Genomic DNA, 19,241 nt, shown 5'->3' with positions numbered 1-19,241 from the left:
GCTTTTATTGAAAAGATGCTATAGGACATTTATTTCCGCTAATATTTTGACGTGGAAGCAGTCCCCAATCCCAGACCAGCTATGCTCAAGAATGAGGAATAAGATAAAGGCCCAAGGCCAGGGGGTGCTGCATTTGGCCTTGATCTCCTGTCCTCCAAGCGAGGTCAGGCTGGCCCGCCTGCCCGCGCAGCCCCACGGATCTGCACCCCCCATGTCATCCCCTGTTGGTTCCGTGCAATCGATGCTGCTGCTGTGTCCCTGCTTGACTGCTCCCCTCGGCCATGTCTGTCTGTGGCCCTTACTTGGGGGCACTGACTCAAGTGCACCCCAGTCACCTGCACTCCTCTCCCCGTGCAGGTTGCTGGAGGCCCAGCTGCAGGCCCAGAGCCGTGAGCATGAGGAGGAGGTGGAGGGTCTCAAGGCCCAGGTGGAGGCCCTGAAGGAGGAGCTGGACAAGCAGCAGCAGACCTTTTGCCAGACGCTGCTGCTCTCCCCAGAGGCACAGGTGGAGTTTGGCGTCCAGCAGGAGATATCCCGGCTGACTAACGAGAACCTGGTGCGTAGCCGTGCCCCACAGGGTCCAGCTCAGGGAGGTCACATTCTGGAAGAGGTAGGGTTCAGGAATGGCCTTTCACCAAATGGTCAAGGTTAAAGTCCTTAGCTCTGTGCAAGAACAGAGAATCTGGAAACTTCCAATCAGGAAGAGTTTACAGAGATAAATACTAATCTGTTAATATACAACCCTAAACCACTTGCTTAGAACAGCACCCCATTTTACCAGTCATGAGTTCTGGCAGGGCTCAGTGGGGGTGGATCTTCTCTGCCCCAACTGATTGGCTGGGGCTGGAGGAAGCAAGATAGCCCCATTCTGGATCTGAGGCCTCGGTTCCCTCCACCTGGTCTGCTTTCCCGGCACTCCTTGTCTTTCATTGAACCACCCTGAGCTGCTTCCTGTGGCAGCTGGCCTCCAGGAGGATGAGCTGGGAGGCCTCCAAAGGTCTAGTCCCAGAACTGGCCCAGGGCACTTCTGCCACAGTCTCTTGATCAAGACAAATCTAGCCAGGTTGAGTGGTGGGGGCAGACTCCTCCTTTTGCTTGGGGCGGGGGGGTTGGGTAGCAGGAGGAATTGTTGGTGGCTGTCCTTGCAGACAGTCACCAGGGGAGCCCTGGCAGATGCCGGAGAAATGGCAGAAAGTCTCTGTCCTCAGAGAGCTAGCAGGCCAGTAGGGAAAGCAGAGCATGTGAAACAAAAAGAAAAAGAAGACGCTGTTTCCAAAAATCCATTTCTCCATTGGGATTAATATGTATGCAGAAAAAGAATAGTCAGGAGACTTGAGCTGCGGCAGGAGGCATGAAAGGGATGTCACCCATGTGAATGGGCAGAGAGGAGGGGGCAGGAAGGGTGCCCATAGTTTCCTGAGATCCCACAGTGGATGGTTGCTTCTGTCATCTGCATCCCTCCTAGTCACAGAGTCTGTAATGGTCATGGAGCTCCCTCTACCCCTCTCTCCGCCACGGAGAACCACTACCAGGTTGGAACAGGGTGGCTTTAATGCTTTAATGCATCTCAGGTCCCAGGGGGCTGATTTTCTCCATGTGGTGGTGGTTGCTAGGAATTAGGCAGCCACCCACGGGCCCAAGCCATGAGCCTGTTTTGTTTCTGTGCCCCAGGTAACCTCACTGGCCTGTGGCCTCCCTGTTGCCCTTGCGTGCCTTCACTTGTCTGCTCTTTCCCAGACAAGTCCTCCTGGGGACACGAGGCTGAGGGTCTCCTGGGGGGTTTGTCATGGCAGCCCAAGGAGGCTTGGCCCAGAGAACTGTGGGTTTGGCTGCCTGAGCAGGAGGAGTCTTTGGTCTAGACCGAGGGAATGCTCTGAGCCATTGCGTGCTTCGTGGGTCCAGTCGGGGGAGCTGTGAGCTGTGTAGGGCTGGGCCCCCCACATTTTCCCAGAGCCTGGCCTCCTCGATGGCTGCCTGTGAGCCACACTCAGCCCCGATGCCACCCCGGCCCTCCAGGGCATGATTAGATCTGTCCTCACACTGCTTCCTTCTGCTTTCAGGACCTTAAAGAACTGGTTGAAAAGCTGGAAAAGAATGAGAAGAAGCTCAAAAAGCAATTAAAGATTTACATGAAGAAAGTCCAGGACCTGGAAGGTAGGGTGTGAGTGCATGAGCCCCTTGGTGGGGGCGGGGGGACGGCCACCCCCAGGCCCTTCCACTTCCCCACCTGGTGCTGCCCCTGCCCAGTGCAGTCCCTGACAGAGTCACAGAGTGGCCCCCATCTCAGAATCTGCACTACACATGTGACCTCAGCAGGCATTTGGGTGCACTGACTCCAAGCTCTGAGGGACAGCAGCGGAGGCAGCGGCCCTGTGGTCCTACCCTCTAGGGGCTTGGAGCTGGGAGGCAAAACCCTCCGGTGTGAAAGAATAATATGTAACACAAAGCCCCAAACCACAGGGCCCTGCTCCATGTTCTGGTGGTCAAGAAGGAGAGAGGTCAGTTGTAGGTAAAACTTTCCAACTGGAATCTGCCTCAGAGAGGTCAGGCAGGGATTTAAATCCATCTTCCAGAAACACACAGAATGTTCTTTCTCTGACTTCCTCACTGCAGATCTAATCATGTCATTTTCTGCCCCTCTTTGCACATCCCACCTTGCTGGGGTCCCTCTCGTGGTCCCCTCACCACCTGGGCCCCCTCATCTTTCCACCTCAGCTCCAGAGCCAAGATGTCCCCAGGGTTCCAGTCCCCTCTTTCACTGTCCTAACACCACCTCCTGTGGGTCACCGCTCCCATCACAGGTATTGTTTGCTTGTTTGATCACCTGCTTTTGTCCAACAGCTGCCCTAGGTGAGGCTCTAGGAGCTCAGGCCTGGCACCTGTCCAGCCTTGGGCCATTGCACGCCTCTCCCTGTCTTTTGATTTCTCTTCTCTGTTTCTGGACTTCCCATTGTCCTGTCACTGAGGCTTTTTCTTCTCCTGATCCTCCCCTCTCCCCTCCCTCCTTCTATCCCTGCCCCTCCCCTCCCCCTCTGTCTCTCCCCATCCTCTTCCCTTTCTTACAGCTGGGAAGGAAGAAATAGCACCCAATGGGGTGTTTGTACATCCTGCACCTCACAGCCTTCCCAAGTTTTCTCTGGTCCAGAATCTGCCCATTGCCATTTTCGGGGTTTCCTTGGCCTCTGTCCTGCGTGGACACCAGTGCCCAGTGCTGAGCCCCTCTGGGCACACTGGGAGTACAGCCCAGGCTGCAGGGGCAGACCATGTAAGAGAGTGTGGGAGCTCAAAGAACCAGCCCAGGCCCCAGACCCAGACCCAGGCCCAAACCCCACCCACCTGAGATGAGCCCCCTACCCACCCCCTGGGGTAAGCTGAGTCTGGAGGTCTCAGTTCGTGCCCCATCTCTTTCCTGCTCAGCTGCCCAGGCACTGGCGCAGAGTGAGAAGAGGCGCCATGAGCTCAACAGGCAGGTCACCGTGCAGCGGAAAGAGAAGGACTTCCAGGGCATGTTGGAATACCACAAGGAGGACGAGGCCCTGCTCGTTCGGAATCTGGTGACAGGTCAGGCCTCTGCTGCCCCCCACCCCCACCCTCCTGCACAGCCCGCATCCCTCCCTCCTTTTCCTCTGTGCCCCCACACAACCCCCACCCACCCTCACCTACCACCTCTCACCACATTTCTGATGAGCCCCCAGGTGGTGCTGATGTTGCAGGTCAGTGTGCGGGCTGCCCTGGGGCCGCATGCAGGACTCTTGGGAGTCACTTTCCTCCCAGCCCCAGGCCTGGTTTGCCAGTTGTACCGCCCTGACCCTTCTGGACCCACACCCCATCAATGCCCAGGGCAGCAGCCACCTGCAGAGCCTGGAGGAAGAGTCCTGGACGAAAAAAATAGAGGCATCTTGGGTGGTCTGGTCCTCTGGCCCGTCAACCACTAGCTCCATTCTCTGTACGATGGGGATGAGGTTACCGACCCCACCTCCCCACACGTGATAAAGGTTAAAGGGCTGAATTAAAGCTGCAAAACCCTTCGTGAACTTCTCCAACATGAGGAACTCAAAGAGATGGTAGCTTTTGCAGGGGTATCTGAAGTTCAAATAAGAGGTTAACCTTCTTTTAGAGAAATGTAAGTTTATCAAGGTCCTACTGTGCTGAGGGCCAAGGGCAGCAGGAGGAATGGCGTGTGACTTCAGCCTAGCACAGATTTTGCTTCAGCCCTTTGTCTGGGGTATTTTTAATAGCTGAGCTTTTTCCACTTTTACAAAGGTAAATTTCCCTATAATTGCCTGACAACTAAATGTGATAAGAGTGGACCTCAAACTCCCTTAAACAGGCTGATCTTGTTCAACCACCACTAGGGATGCACCTTTATTCTCTGATGAATGAAACTCAAAGTTCACAGCGTCAGAGTAAAAAAGAATAATGACAGTGGAGACTGCTCGTGCCAGCAGAGGGGTTACTCCTTCCCTCAGTCATTGCTCAGGTGGCCCCAGGAAAGCTCATCTGCTAAGCTGCCTGGTCCCCTTCCCTCCACAAGACCCCTCCACACGGATGCCAGGACTTCACGATCCTCGGCCTAGGGGCCCGGTGCTGGCTGGTTACTGTGGACCATGGAGAAAAGTAGAGCTGTGGTACCTGCGCTCAAGGCTCTACCATGTAGCTGCTACGGGAATCAAGACTCAAATCACAGTTGAGCATTCCAAGGCAAGACAAGCTGTTTACCATCTGCATACGAGTCACGCTCAAAGCAAGAAGCTATAGAATGGAAGTCTGGGCCTTAAAAGACATCTTTCTGAATAAATGTTAATGGCATTCTAATTAGAGCCAAGGGCCAACCCACAATCATTTGCTGAGCCTGTGAGATGCTCCAGGTACCTGGAGTATTATGCCTGTATGTGTGTTTGAGGCCAAGTGCCCACTGGAGATGCTGGCAGCACGTGCCCAGCCCCCACCCTAGGTGGCCCTGGTGGAAGATCTGAGGTTGTTGCCCCTTCCCCTCCCCAGCCTGCCTCCCTCATTGCCTCCCCAAGCCTATAGGTGGCTTGTAAGGCCTGGGCTGGGTGAAGATTAGGGGCAGAGGTAATGAGAGAGTAGGTGAGGGCTGGGGATCCAGCGCTGGGGCTGAAGTGGGCAGGCCTGGGGTCTGAGGCCCAGGGCCTCAAGTTCATCGTTCCTGTCCCTAGCCCTTCCCTCCTCCTCCCCCAGGGTTCTACCAGCACTCCCTGCTCTGAGCCTGGGCTACTGCTTCTGTGGGCTTCCTCTAGAATGGAGAGCAGCCTGACAGCTTCTCCCTGATCCTCCAGGGCTGTGGCAGGGAAGGACCAGGAGGCTGAGCAAGAGTCTGCAGTTCATGGGGCAGCTCACAGGTTCTTCCAGTCCAGCCAATGTGCACCTGGGAGGGGGTGTGGTGAGGGTTTGGAAGAGAGCTGAAGGGGTGGGGGACAACAGGGCCGCAGCTGTCCCTGACTAGAGCCGCATGAGCTCCAGCCAAGTGGGAGGCCGGTGAGACGCAGGTCAGGTGGTGGCACTAGGGAGGAGAGCGCGGCTGTGGCCAGTCAGTGCTCTGCTAGATCTGCTGGCTCTGAGCAGGTCCGGGAAGGGGCCACCACATAGTTGCCGAACTGACGGCCAAGTGGGTGGGAGGCTGCTCCAGCTCTCCCAACCCCTGGCACGCGGCCTGTGTCTTCGGGGTGAGCCCTCCTTCTTGCTGTGTCCACGATAGGAAGGGATGTACTGGGGCGGGGGGTGGGGAGTCCGGGCCCCATCAGGGAGCAGCTCCCATCCTCAGTGGCCCTCTGGCCTCAGGCCACTCCTTGGTGAACCTGGCCTGTGTGTGAACCTGGCAGGGAGCCTCCTGTGGATTCTTTCCTCTATGTTGTAAGGACAAAGCATGAGGAGCCTGTTTTAAACAATTAGGAACATGCTTTTTGTCTGGGGCTTTCACCTAGTTTCTAAAACTCCTGGTAGTCAGGGGCATCAGGAATCTGTGTATCCAGGGCAACCTCTGCCCTTCTCCTCTCCCAAACCCCTGCGAGGAGCTACAGGAAGATATTGAAAGTGTGTATTTTGGGCCAGGGCTCTTCCAGCTCTGGGCATTGACTCTAATTCTTGTGGTCTGTTGCTGTTAGAGCTGAAGCCCCAGGCCCTGGCGGGCACAGTGCCCTGCCTCCCAGCCTACATCCTCTACATGTGTATCAGGCATGCGGACTACGTGAACGATGACCTCAAGGTGCACTCCCTGCTGACCTCCACCATCAACGGCATCAAGAAAGTCCTCAAGGTCAGTGTCCAGGCCGACGGTGGTTGGTGGGGAACTGAGTGAAGCCAGCAGCTCACCGTTGCTTCTCTCAGCCTGGGTTTTGCGGGAAGAAGTTCTCCAGACTCTCCAGCCCTGGAGGGAAATAAATGACAGCTGACCTCTAGGTAAATGCAATGCCAGAACGTTTCACCAGCATCCTCCCAACACCCCTGGTGTTGGGTCATTGATAGATGAGAACCTGCCAGGCCAACCCAGAGCAGCTGGAGTCAAGCTCATTTGTATCGCTTGGCTTCATAGTCATAGCCACAGAAACAGTTTTTCTGCCGTGTGTGTGTGTGTGCGCACGCACATGTACATGCATGTGTGTGCCACCAATCAGGGTACCAGAACAGGGTTGTGTGTCATACCCGGTAGTGGATGAGCAGTAACGCAGCCTTGTGGCAGTAGCTCTCATCTCCTGACTGTGACTAGCCAGGGCCTGCCAGGTGAGAGAATGAAACAGGTAAGCATTTAGCCAGATGGGAACCACTGACTTATGACCAGGAATGGCTTTTTCTTTTCACAGAAGCACAATGATGACTTTGAGATGACATCATTCTGGTTATCCAATACCTGCCGCCTCCTGCATTGCTTGAAGCAGTACAGCGGCGATGAGGTGAGGCAATGGTGAGCCCAGTCCCCACACACACTTAGACACCTACCATTGCCCCATGTTCCTCAGCATTCATGTCCCCACGTCCTTGGCCATTTGCAGCACCTGCTCTGCTCCAGAGCACATCAGATCTCAGGGGGCCGGGGCTGTCAGTCACATGTCACCCTGCTTTGTCCACATGTCATCCTGAGCTTGTGTCCCTGAGGAGAGGGAGTGAGGTCTCTAGAGCACCACCCTCTGGGACCTCAGGCTCCAGGCGTGCCTTCTGCATCTATTCATTGGAGGCAGGAGTAAGGCCAGCCTGGATGGTCCCGGGGCCCTGGGCATCACCCTGAATGAAGTGAGTAGATTGGTGGGGAGATGAGTTGGTACAGCCCATCCATTAAAGAAATTTTTTTTACTATATTTTTGGAAGAAACAGCCTTCATTTGAAACCGGATGTCCTCTAAGACGTAACCCTGATATCACACGCAAGCTTTTACGTTAAGTGGAGAACTGCGTTTCAGGTTATCTCACTGAGACCATCACTTGCCCCAGTGTTGTGTGTAGTCTACATAGATATTATTTAGGGCTGGCAGGGGAGGGAGCCCCAGAGTTCCATTGTGTTCAGCTTATATTCCTAGGGATGAGACTTGAACCACATATAACCAGGTCTAGGCTAAGTTGCATTATCTCAGTTTTCCCCTCTTCCTCTGTGTTTGTTTTCTGTTGAAATTACTTTGTGATTTGATGTAGTATAAGAGGCTTTTCTGGGGACAGTCAGCCTTTTGAAAACACTGACCTTTTGGCTGCTTTTGGCCCTCCTTGGCCTGAATGCAGAGGGACTTTGGTTACATGAGTCCTTTTGATATGAGCAGTTCTTTGAGATTGCATGTTACTTCATCTTGTTACTGTAGAAAGCTAAGAAGATATCGTGTCGTAGCTGTGCAACCATTTCAGTTCATCCATTAATCCTATACCCAATGATAAAATCCATATAAAAGTTCTCATTGTAAAAACAAAAAATATGACCCAGGTACTCCTTTAGGGACTGTGTATAACCTAAGGTTTTAGGGTCCCCTGGTCTGTTGGGAAAAGAATTGCAAAGAGGCAAAAAGCATGAGTTCCGCTCTCCCTGGACCTCCTACCAACCTGAGTTTTGCTACCTTAGAGAAACCTTAGGGATTTGGATGAAATGATTGAGGCCTTTTAATGAAGCAGTTCTGACTTCTCTATCTTGCGGCGTTTTGACACTGCCTTGAAATTGAAGCACCATCATTGAGACTTCAGAGAGCTGCTGGGGTCTTGTAGAACATCACGTAACTAGACAGAGCCGGATTGGGCCCCCAAAATAGAATGCGAGTGGAGGCCCAGAAGTCCTGCTGAGCCTGGCAGGCCCCGGAGCCTCAGTGTAGCCCTGCTCTCCCTCTGCAGGGCTTCATGACTCAGAACACCGCCAAGCAGAACGAGCACTGCCTTAAGAACTTTGACCTCACTGAATACCGCCAGGTGCTGAGCGACCTTTCCATTCAGATCTACCAGCAGCTCATTAAAATCGCTGAGGGCCTGTTGCAGCCCATGATAGGTAAGCCAGCACTGGGATCTCCGGTGCTCATCATGGGGTCTGAAGGGTGAGGGTAAGTGCTGCCTACTTTTAGGGAACTGGATATCTTAGGCACAGCCTCCGGAAAGCCAGGACCTCCCCACTGAAGGCAGCTGAGCAGGTGTGTGCCAGCTCCTTGGAAAGAACTGTGAAGTTGTCAACACCATAAGAGTACAAACTATAAATTCAGAAGGTCTAAATGCATTTACAGTGAAAAAGTATAACCCTCTTGCTCATATATACACTTTATTCATGAAGAAAGGAAAGCATTTAGTATGTTCATATAAAAACACTCCAGCAATAAATGTTTATTGAACATTCTGTCCAAAGCAATACACTGGAGCATTTAAAATGAAATCAGAGTTGAAAAATAAGAGACAGTTATTTTTTTAATTACTGAATGAATTTTATTTATAGTTGTACAACAATCATCACAACCCAGTTTTACAGCTTTTCCATCCCAAACCCTCAGTGCATCCCCCCACCCCTCAACCTGTCTCATTTGAAAACCAAAAGTTTTTCAAAGTCTGTAAGTCAGTATCTGTTCGAGGCAGTTATTTTTTAAGTTAAAAGAAAAGTGCCATGTGTATGCATCACTCATGGTGCTCCCTAAAAGCTGGGGAGGAGATGGTCCCTTGGACCTGTGGGTAATGCTTTCTCTAGGTTCTTAAAGCATGGGTGGGTTAGAAGTGAATTCCAAGTAGGGTAGATAACCTGCATGCCATCCAGAAATGTATCCTGTGGAAGAAGAGTCCTTCCAAATCCTTCTTCCTATCTGAGAATCTTTTTTCAAGGCACCAGCATATCCTTACCTGATGTGGGGAGAACGGGGATATTTCATGACTCAGGAAAGGGGAGGGTTAGCAGCATCAGTTCTGGAATCGGACAGACCTGGGTTCTAATCCTGGCCGTGCCACTTCCTAGAAATGTGACTTTGGGCCTCAGTTTCCTCATGAGTAAATGGGTTAGTGGAAGATTAAAAGGAATACTGAATATAAAGCTCTGCAATAAGTATGACAGATCCACTAACCTAAGATTTAAGGTCAGTGGCTCAGGTCGAAGGACGCTGTAGGACAACGTCAGGGTTCAAGCCCAGGTCAGTAGCTGGGCCAAGACTATACCCAAGTTGTTCAACTCTCAAATTTTGGTCTCTTAGCACAGAAGCCAATACAGAATTGAGTTCGTACATGCCTTTTACGTATGTCCCATCACTAGCACGTTTAGGCGAAAATTTGATCCACAGATTTGGTCCAAGATTTCTCTATGGACCACCAGAAATCAGCACATTAGAAATTCTGTGCCGAGTGCTGGAAGTTCCTGAGCAGTCGACATTGTACACCTCTGGGTGTGATCCCTCCCAGAGCCCTGAGTACTGTGATCTGAGTGACACCGAGACAGCTTTGGGAACCAGCAGCCTCTCTGATTGTGCTCTTCTTTCAGTGTCTGCCATGTTGGAGAACGAGAGCATTCAGGGTCTATCCGGTGTGAAGCCAACGGGCTACCGGAAGCGCTCCTCCAGCATGGCGGAGGGGGATAGCTCGTACTGTCTGGAAGCCATCATCCGCCAGATGAATTCCTTTCACACAATCATGTGTGACCAGGGCCTGGACCCTGAGATCATCCTGCAGGTGTTCAAACAGCTCTTCTACATGATCAACGCCGTGACACTCAACAACCTGCTTCTGCGGAAGGACGTCTGCTCGTGGAGCACAGGCATGCAGCTCAGGTAGGGGAGGCGCCTCGCCCCACCACGCACACTGGCTCGGGTCACCCACGGGACTCTGGTCTCTGAAAATGAAATCCAAATCCAAATCTGATCGTCCTTGTCACAGTCAACAGGTAACTCAAATCCACCACCTTTTTATCTTTTGGTGAAATTCATCACACACTGTGATGGTGACCTGGTAAATTAATTCAAAGCTTAAAACACATTTACTTACTCATGTGAAGATTGTAAAGATGATGCATGTAGATCAGAGACAAAAATCAATGTCAGAGACATGAAGGCTCACACAGAAATACAAATATGTTTGTGCCAGTTCAGTGTAAGTTGTTTTAATTCAATATAGTTAATGCCTCTTTTCCACATTAACTTTATACAGGCACTTTAGGTACTTCATCTGGGCTTAGGTGTAAGCACCCACTCGTTCCACAAAAGGTTACTGAGTGCCAGGCACTTTTCATGCTTTTGCTCATGTGAGATAATTAAGATGAAGGGAATAACACTAGTGGCAGCTGGGTAGCAGAATAAACACAAGAGGTATACTCATCCCCATGAAGCGGGAAGACCGGCTTAACACTGCTCGCTCTTCCTGTGTCTAAGGTACAACATAAGTCAGCTGGAGGAGTGGCTTCGAGGAAGAAACCTGCACCAGAGTGGAGCTGTTCAGACCATGGAACCTCTGATCCAGGCAGCCCAGCTCCTGCAGTTAAAGAAGAAAACCCCTGAGGACGCCGAGGCCATCTGCTCCCTGTGCACTGCCCTCAGCACCCAGCAGGTATGGTCACTCTGTCCACCAAGGGACTCAGAGCAAGCCCCGCTTCCATTTCAAGTCTGTTCCTGGCAGTGGTTGTTCTTTAGCATTGCCCTCCTGGCCTTTTATACCACCCGTGATCCAGTTCTGAAGTTTCAGCTAGTGGGATATTCCTGGATAAAGCAAAGACAGCTTTGGTCTGTGAAACAAGATGCCAGTGTTTTCCAGTAACTCTCTGGTCTCTCTTGTTCACCTAGAAAGATAATACAAAACAGCAAGCTTAGCTTCAAGCTTTTAAATACACATACAATGAATTCTGGAATGTCTCTCACCTGGAAATTTGAATTTCTTTCAGAAATCAATAGCATCTGGCATTTGGCATTAAATAATTTTCTTTACAACTATAATCCCATGCTGGTCATGTTTTCACTTAGTATCCATTTACATTATTTTAAATAAAGTCAGTAAGAACCTAGAGGCATTTAAATGTTCCTTTCCTCTTCCCCACCTCCTCAACTGTATTGGTTGCAGAGATACTCCCAGTCTATAAGGTAAATCCTATCCACACACAGGCAGCCTTCCCCTCCATCATGAACATGCCACTTTAGAAATGGGCCCACCACAAAGGTGGTCACGCAAAATGAGACCAGCACGAGGAAATCGAACTTTCCAAATTAAATCATGCGCGTTCTCTCTGCCCCACACCTAAAAACAGCAAAATCCAAACTCAGCATCGAAAACCAAACACACATGTCCGTACCTCCTCCACTGACTACTAAAAGGCCAAACTCCTAAGAAAACTGCCTCCTTCTATATACTGAAAATGTTCAACTTTCTTCCCCTTTTAAATTTATTTAACTTTCATACGTTTACTCCCAGACTACATCTGACATCAGTCTGCAACTAGGCAGGCTACTTCCCCAGTTAGTAGGTAGACAACAGATTATTTTCCTTTCAAATAGCAAAAAAAAAAATCTATTCCTTCATAAGTGATTTTGGGGATGGTGGGAGGCAAGAAGGTGCTGTTACAACTTTTGTTATATAAGGTAAGAGACCCCGGACTCTTTAAATGAAATCTAGTTGATAGGAGGCTGAGGGTTTCAGGCAATGTTTTGCTAAACTTGTTACCTTATACGCCATGGAACACAGGGGGAGCGGTGGGCAGGAGAGAGAGGAATGGAGCCAGAGCTCAGACCTACCAGGCAAAGCTTCTGGACTCTAGTTTACCAAATGCAGACCCTTAACCATCAATCCCGCCACGATCTAGGTTGTGGGTTCAGCCTCAAGAGGGTGTAGCCCTGTGCCAATGTCATACATTCTTTAGAATTCAAAAGTTGTCTTATGTTCATTTAGCTCTGTGCTGATAAACTTTTGTTTTTATTTTAACAGATTGTCAAAATTTTGAACCTTTATACTCCTCTGAATGAATTCGAAGAACGGGTAACAGTGGCCTTTATACGAACAATCCAGGTATGTTTTAAAATATTAATTTTATGAAGTCTTGTCTAAAACTGAAGAGTTGGTAGTTTAGATTTTTTTCTTTTTTTTTTTTTTTCGTCTTTTGTCCTTTTAGGGCCACACCCATGGCATATGGAGGTTCCCAGACTAGGGATCTAATTGGAGCTGTAGCTGCTGGCCTATGCCAGAGCCACAGCAACGTGGGATCTGATCCACATCTGTGACCTACACCACAGCTCACAGCAACGCTGGATCCCTAACCCACTGAGTGAGGCCAAGGATTGAACCTGCAATCTCATGGTTCCTAGTCAGATTTGTTTCTGCTGTGCCACGACAGGAACTCCAATAGTTTAGATTTTTACCCTTGCTTCTCATTATTAATAAAATACTGGTTGTTCCCTTGTATTCTAGAAGATCTTACCTTCTTCAGTGTTCTCTTTAGGTAAAGATGAGCCATACCACCCATGAATGATTTTATATACCCAGAAGACTGAATTTTAATAAATCTCTGCCTCTCAGATTTTCGACATGGTTTAAGTATTATTTCATTTGCCACTAGCATGTTACTAAACTATAGCACAAAATGGAATTAACAAAGTAAGCAGAGTATCAATCCCACCCACAAATGGAACTAAGAAATACTCTTTTAAGATAACAATTTGAGGAGTTCCCACTGTGGTTCAGTGGGTTACCACCTCTTTAGCCAGTAAAATAATTGTCAATATGAAACAAGGATGAAAAAGAAATGGGGGAGATGATCAGAGGAGGATGCAGGAAAAGGGGAAAAGAATAAATTAACTTGAACATCGAGTGTAAGCAGAGAATAGATACTGAGGGTCAAGGAGGGCTGCCAATCAGATGGAAGATTGTCCTCTTAAGGGCAGTGGGAGAAATGCAGTGGTTTACCAAAGCCTTGGATCAGAGAGGAGCAGGCAGAGACGTACCAACACGGATTTTGTAGTCAGCTCTGAAAGGGCAGGAAGACTCTGAGGACAGGGAAAAACAAACAAACAAAAAACAAAACAAAACAAAACAAAAACCACTGAGATCCCTAACCTGCTACTGTTTTTATGGAGAGTTGAGAATTTATACAAAACAAAGAACAGATTTAGAAAGTCTTTTTTGTTTTGAAATATCTGAGACACACATGAAAAGGAGAGCTGCAACTCATCAATTGGCACTGTTTACAAGCAAGTTCAGGCCAAAGGTAAAAGAATATGAGCCAAGTCAGACTTGGGGTTTGAATGAAGGATGTAGGAAAAAGGTAATGGAAGTTGGTCCCATGTTCTCTGGAGACACATAGTCAGAGTCTTAGTCTTCCTTAGCACTCAGTTCCAATGTCCAGCAGTTCTATCAAAAAATGGCTTTTGGGCTTTGCTTTTTTCCCAGCTAAAATTTTATGTTCTGTTTCTCCCTTGACAGTACTCAAGGCTGTAACAGCCCATGCCATCCTCCTGTACTGGAACCTTATGTAGGATAAATACAGATTGCTTGTTAAAGCAAACCGTTGCTTGGGTGGTGAGGACAGCATATGCTAACCTTTAAAAATGTCAATTTGAAGGGACTGTTAAACTCACCGGAGGAATTCACAAGAAGATTCTTGTGGAATGACTGCCTTGTGAAGTTTAAATAATTAAATGCATAGACTCCTTTTGCTGCTGAATTGTTATAATATAGGTGTTATTTAACTTTTTTGTACCATTTTTAAACTCTCCTCTAAATCCTTTACAGTGTCTTCAAACTCTTTAAAGAGCAGAGCCTACTGATACATTTGACTAATGTAGAAAAATAAAAGCTGAAGTGCTATGAAAAAAATTTTTTTTTGTTTTTAGGGCCACTCTTGTGGCATATGGAAGTTCCCAAGGCTAGGGGCCTACGCGAGATCCGAGCCATGTCTGCAACCTAACCACAGCTCATGGCAACGCCGGATCCCTGACCTGCTGAGCAAGGCCAGGGATCGAACCATCATCCTCATGGATACTAGTCGGGTCTGTTACCACTGGGCCACAATAGGAACTCCTGATCATGTTCGTTTTAGTCATTCTGCCAATTGTTGCCTTATACCTGCCTTCAAATTTACATCTAGAGGAGTTCCCATTGTGGCTCAGTGGTTAATGAATCCAACTAGGAACCATGAGGTTGTGGGTTCCATCCCTGGCCTCATTCAGCGGGTTAAGGATCTGGCGTTGCCGTGAGCTGTGGTGAAGGTTGCAGATGCAGCTCAGATCCTGCGTTGCTGTGGCTCTGGTGTAGGCCGGCACCTACAGCTCCAGTTAGACCCCTAGCCTGGGAACCTCCATATGCCACAGGAGCAGCCCTAGAAAAGGCAAAAAGACAAAAAAAAAATTACATTTAGAGTATTATTGTTAATAAAAGGGTTTATTCTGCCTTTTATCTCCTTGTTTTGTGTTCCTCCATTTTCCCTTACGTTCTTTGTGTTTATTTTCTGCGGTGTACCATTTTGACTCCCTGCTTTCCTTTTCTGTGTATTTTTTACTTAGGTTCTTAGTGGTTACTGTGGTAATCACAATTAACATCTTAAATTTACAGCAGCCTAGTTTAAACAGTATTAACTTAGTTTTGATAGTATATGAACTTTCTGCTGCTCTGCATCTCCATCCCTCTGCCTTTATATCATTTTTGTCACAGATCACATCTGTTATACATGTGTACCCATTAACAGAGACCTATAGTTTGTTTTCTGCATTGTATGAATCATATAGGGGAAAAAAACATGCTCCAAACCTAAAGTATAATGCTGTTCTTTACATTTACCTATGAGTTACTATCTAATATCCTTTCATTTCAGCCTGAAGGACTTTCTATAGTTACTAGTAACCAGCTCCCTCTCCTTTTGATTATCTGGAAGTGACTTAGTCATCCTTCGGTATCTAAGGGGAATTGGTTCCAGGACCTTCATGAGTACCAAACCCTGTGGATGTTCAAGTCCTTTATATAAAATGGCACAGTACTTGCATATACCCTATGCACATACTCCTGTATGCTTTAAATCATCTCTACATTACTTACAAGACTTCATACAATGTAAATGCTGTGGAAATAGTTGCCAGCCTGTGTCAAATTCAAGTTTTAATTTTTGGAATTTTCCAAAAATTTCTTTTCCAAATATTTTTGATCCTCAGTTGGTTGAATCTGCAGATGTGGAACCTGTGGATATGGAGGGATTGTTGTCATTCTCCTTCATTCTTGAAAGATAGTTTTGCCAGATAAAGAATTCTTGGTGGACTGAAAGAAGAAATTTCAGAACTTCAAATATATTATCTCACTGCCTTCTGGCCTCTGTGGTTTCTAATAAGAAATCTGCTCTTGATCTTGTTGAAGATGCCTTGTTATGTGATGAGTCCTTTCTCTTGTTGCTTTGAAGATTTTTTCTTTGTCATTGGGGTTTGATAATTGACTATAATGTGTCAGAGTGTGAAACTTTTTGAATTTACTCTGCTTGGAGTTTGTCGAGCTTCTTGGAAACATATATCAGATTTGGGAATCCAGCCACTATTTCTTCAAATATTTTTCTGTCCCTTTCTCTTTATTCTCCTTCTAGGACTCCTGTGATGTATATATTTTGACATACTTTATGGTGTCCCACAGGTCCCTCAGTCTCTGTTCACTTTATTTCATTTTTTCTATTCACTCCTAACTTAGAGAATTTTTCATTTTTTAAAGTTTTATTGAATTATAGTTGATTTATAATGTTGAGTCATTTTCTGCTGTACAGCAAGTGACCCAGTCGCACATACATATACATTCCCTTTCTTTTATCATTTTCCATCATGGTCTATCCCAAGAGACTGGATATGGTTCCCTGTGATATACAGTAGGAAAACTGGAGGATTTTAATTGCTTTATCTTCAAGTTCACTGGTCATTTCTTCTGCAAGCTCAAGTCTGTTATTGGACCCCTTTAAGGAACTGAAATTTTTCATTTTGGTTATTATACTTTACCTAAAATATCTGGCTCTAACTAGAGAAAAGTGGAGGGGTGCTCTGTACCTTTAAATCTTCCAATTGATGCCACTGGAGGAAGCCAGCCAGCCACCCCATTCCAAGGGAGCCAGAATCAAGGCAGGCATCATGCCAGTCCTTCAGGGAACTGCTAGACCAATTCAAGTGCACAACCCCATATTTTTAGAGGACAAGGACTCACTGCCTGCTTGGCACCAGCCAGCTGCTCCAGGACTGTGGGTTGCTATCCCTACAGCTTCACTGGAGCTGGGGAGTGGGGCATGGTAGCTGGTTATGCACATTGCTCTCTTGGTTGTCATAAGTGTCCAGAGTTACAATAGCTTTTTTTTTTTTTTTCCTAGCTCAGCACTAGCCACCGTAGTTGCTACAGTAGAGGTACTAGCCCTTAGCGGTTGCTGCTGTGTCATTTTGTGTGATATCACTCTCTCCCCATTCTTTTTTACCAATGATGAAGGAAAATGAGGCATAGAAAGGTTCGGGAACTTTCCCAGAGTGCTTCCAGGATAAGCACTCAGGTTATTTGCCTCCCGAATCCATGGCCTTAACTTCTTCACTGTACTGCCTTTCCACATGATTTGCACTTGAAGTGGATTTTTCTCTTCTCCCTTAGATGGAAAATTTTTAATGAATGCTAGAATTGGGAGAGAAGTTAAAGTCAGCTGATGTCCAGCAAGCCTTACCCCAAGAGCTTTTCTCGCTGCTGTATACCTAAGAGAGGGGGAGACCACATCCTCCTAAAATCCTACCTCGTTATCTTAACAGAAACATTTCGGTGATTCATTTTTGTGAATCCACCAAAACCGGCTGTTTTTTGGCATTGGAAGCATTTTACATTGTCTTATTCTTCCCCACAGGCACAACTGCAAGAGCGGAATGATCCTCAGCAACTGCTGTTAGACTTCAAGCACATGTTTCCTGTTTTGTTCCCATTTAATCCATCTTCTCTGACCATGGACTCCATCCACATCCCAGCGTGTCTCAACCTGGAGTTCCTCAATGAAGTCTGAAAAATGCACATTTCCAGCTTTGGATTAATTGCCAATGAGAGCATGAAGGAAGGATAGAGTAAAGTGAATTTAAGGATCTGTTAAATCTATAAAAGTAGATCAAATCAGAGGTTGAGCGCTTGTGCAGAGTGAGCTATACAGAATAAGACACATCTGTCCTTATATTTTGTATCTACCGCTCAGAATAAAAACACTTGAAATATGGAAGATTTTTTTAAAGTATGATTTCGGTCTAAACAAATACATATCATAATCTACAGCCACCAACAGTCCCCAAGGTGCCAGTCTATAACATGGAAACGACCCTGTTGTGATCTTCACGTGTAACTGGAGAATGGCGAAAGTGAAATATTAAAACAATGTGAATCGCATAGATTGCCATCAGAGGACTTTTAACAAATAATGGTACCAATAACCATGATACTGTCATGTAGTGACGTTTCCCCGCGTTGACAAACCACAGGTATAGATGGGTATATGGGCAGATAGATGTTCTGAGAACAAAAATACAGGCCTGGGCCTTCTGAGAAGTTTCCCCAGAGATATTTTTAATGCCTAGTGATGCAGAGACAGTGGTGTAAACGACCTCCAGACTAAACAGTCTGATGATTGGTTTCTGAAGCAAATTTAGAAGACTCAGGCCCTAATGTGCTCAAACAATGTGTATAGTCGAGACGTTATGAAAGAATTGTGCCAAAAAATGCTGCTTTCCCAAACTTGAAATGTGAGCAAATGGAGAGTCATTCTTTAGGTTTCCAATGCTAGTCCATACATTTACTGAGTCAAATAAACCTTCACAAAAATCTATGCTAGGTACATGTTAGAAAAGAATAACAACTCCAGTTGTATTTGCAGATTAAAAACCAAAGAAGTCAGTATGAAAGCCTGTAATCCCCTACTGCCATTACACCTCCAATAAGAATATCATGTAATGGACTAGTAATTCCACATAACAAAAGAGTAAAGGAAAACAAACTTCATCTGAAGCATCAGACTCTTTGAAAAGCCTTTTTAAAAACTCAGTTCAGGTATTATTAATTTCCAAAAGTTTTAGGGATTTGTGTGTGTGTGTGTGTGTGTGTTCTGAGAATAGCCTATGTCCACTTCGTCTTTTCCAGTTATTTTCAACATTTTAACAATTTACCACGAAAACATTGTGAATATCGCTACTTTGAAATAAGGATTAAAAAGAGTATTGAGTGGTAATATTACAACAGATTTTATGTGTTTGCTCCTTTTATAATTTTTTGTCTCTTCAAAAGCAAACATTGGATTAGCAAACCCTACGTATTGTTTACAACCTTTATTTTTTTACTATTTTTCCATGTCTCTGGCAGACAACAGTATGATGCTCCCATGACAGGAACAGGTGGTGTTTGCAAATCATAGACAGCCTCTGTGTTGTATCAAGAAGATAAAATTTCCCCACGAAGTGCAAGTAAAACCCACACACCCCACCGCCTTCTTTTAGGCTCTCAACTTAAAAGGCTCTTGGGTACAGTACGCCCCAAGCCCTAAACACTCCTGTGGGCAGCACCCTAATAGCTCCCTCCATCATTCCCCTTGCCTGCTGGGCAAGACGAGACACAGCCCCTGGGCAAAGACAGCCGCCCTTCACATCTCAGCCCTTAGTGTCATCAGTGTTAGCCCCTCTACTTCCACATGGAACGTCCTGGCCTCTCTGGGTGTCCACACAGAGCTGTGCCTTTCCCTCCTTTCCCAGCTAGAGTTACATAATATAACATCTGTAACCCACTTTCAACAACCCACTTGCTGACTTGGTTTGGAAGGCCAGTCTCAACTGATTGGGTATGTGGCTACCTCTTTTT

At 47.1% G+C, this 19,241-nt stretch overlaps 1 protein-coding gene across 2 annotated transcripts in view; it reads left to right on the top strand.

The window, feature by feature from the left end:
- MYO5B (myosin VB) overlaps positions 1–17,619 on the top strand; it is a 389,410-nt gene extending 371,791 nt beyond the window's left edge. For both annotated transcript variants that reach the window (XM_047764561.1, XM_047764553.1), the window contains 10 exons: positions 358–556; positions 2,061–2,154; positions 3,418–3,561; positions 6,126–6,277; positions 6,822–6,911; positions 8,322–8,472; positions 9,931–10,216; positions 10,814–10,988; positions 12,354–12,434; positions 17,260–17,619. In XM_047764561.1, coding sequence (XP_047620517.1) covers positions 358–556; positions 2,061–2,154; positions 3,418–3,561; positions 6,126–6,277; positions 6,822–6,911; positions 8,322–8,472; positions 9,931–10,216; positions 10,814–10,988; positions 12,354–12,434; positions 17,260–17,412 — 1,525 coding nt within the window. In that variant the 3' untranslated portion in view covers positions 17,413–17,619. The remainder of the gene's footprint in view (positions 1–357; positions 557–2,060; positions 2,155–3,417; positions 3,562–6,125; positions 6,278–6,821; positions 6,912–8,321; positions 8,473–9,930; positions 10,217–10,813; positions 10,989–12,353; positions 12,435–17,259) is intronic.
- Positions 17,620–19,241: the final 1,622 nt, after the last annotated feature.

This window comes from Phacochoerus africanus, chromosome 2, assembly GCF_016906955.1.
Source record: "Phacochoerus africanus isolate WHEZ1 chromosome 2, ROS_Pafr_v1, whole genome shotgun sequence".
NCBI classification, from domain to species: Eukaryota; Metazoa; Chordata; class Mammalia; order Artiodactyla; family Suidae; genus Phacochoerus; species Phacochoerus africanus.
Note: the sequence above shows the minus strand (reverse complement) of the source record. Positions and strands in the feature narration are given on the sequence as shown.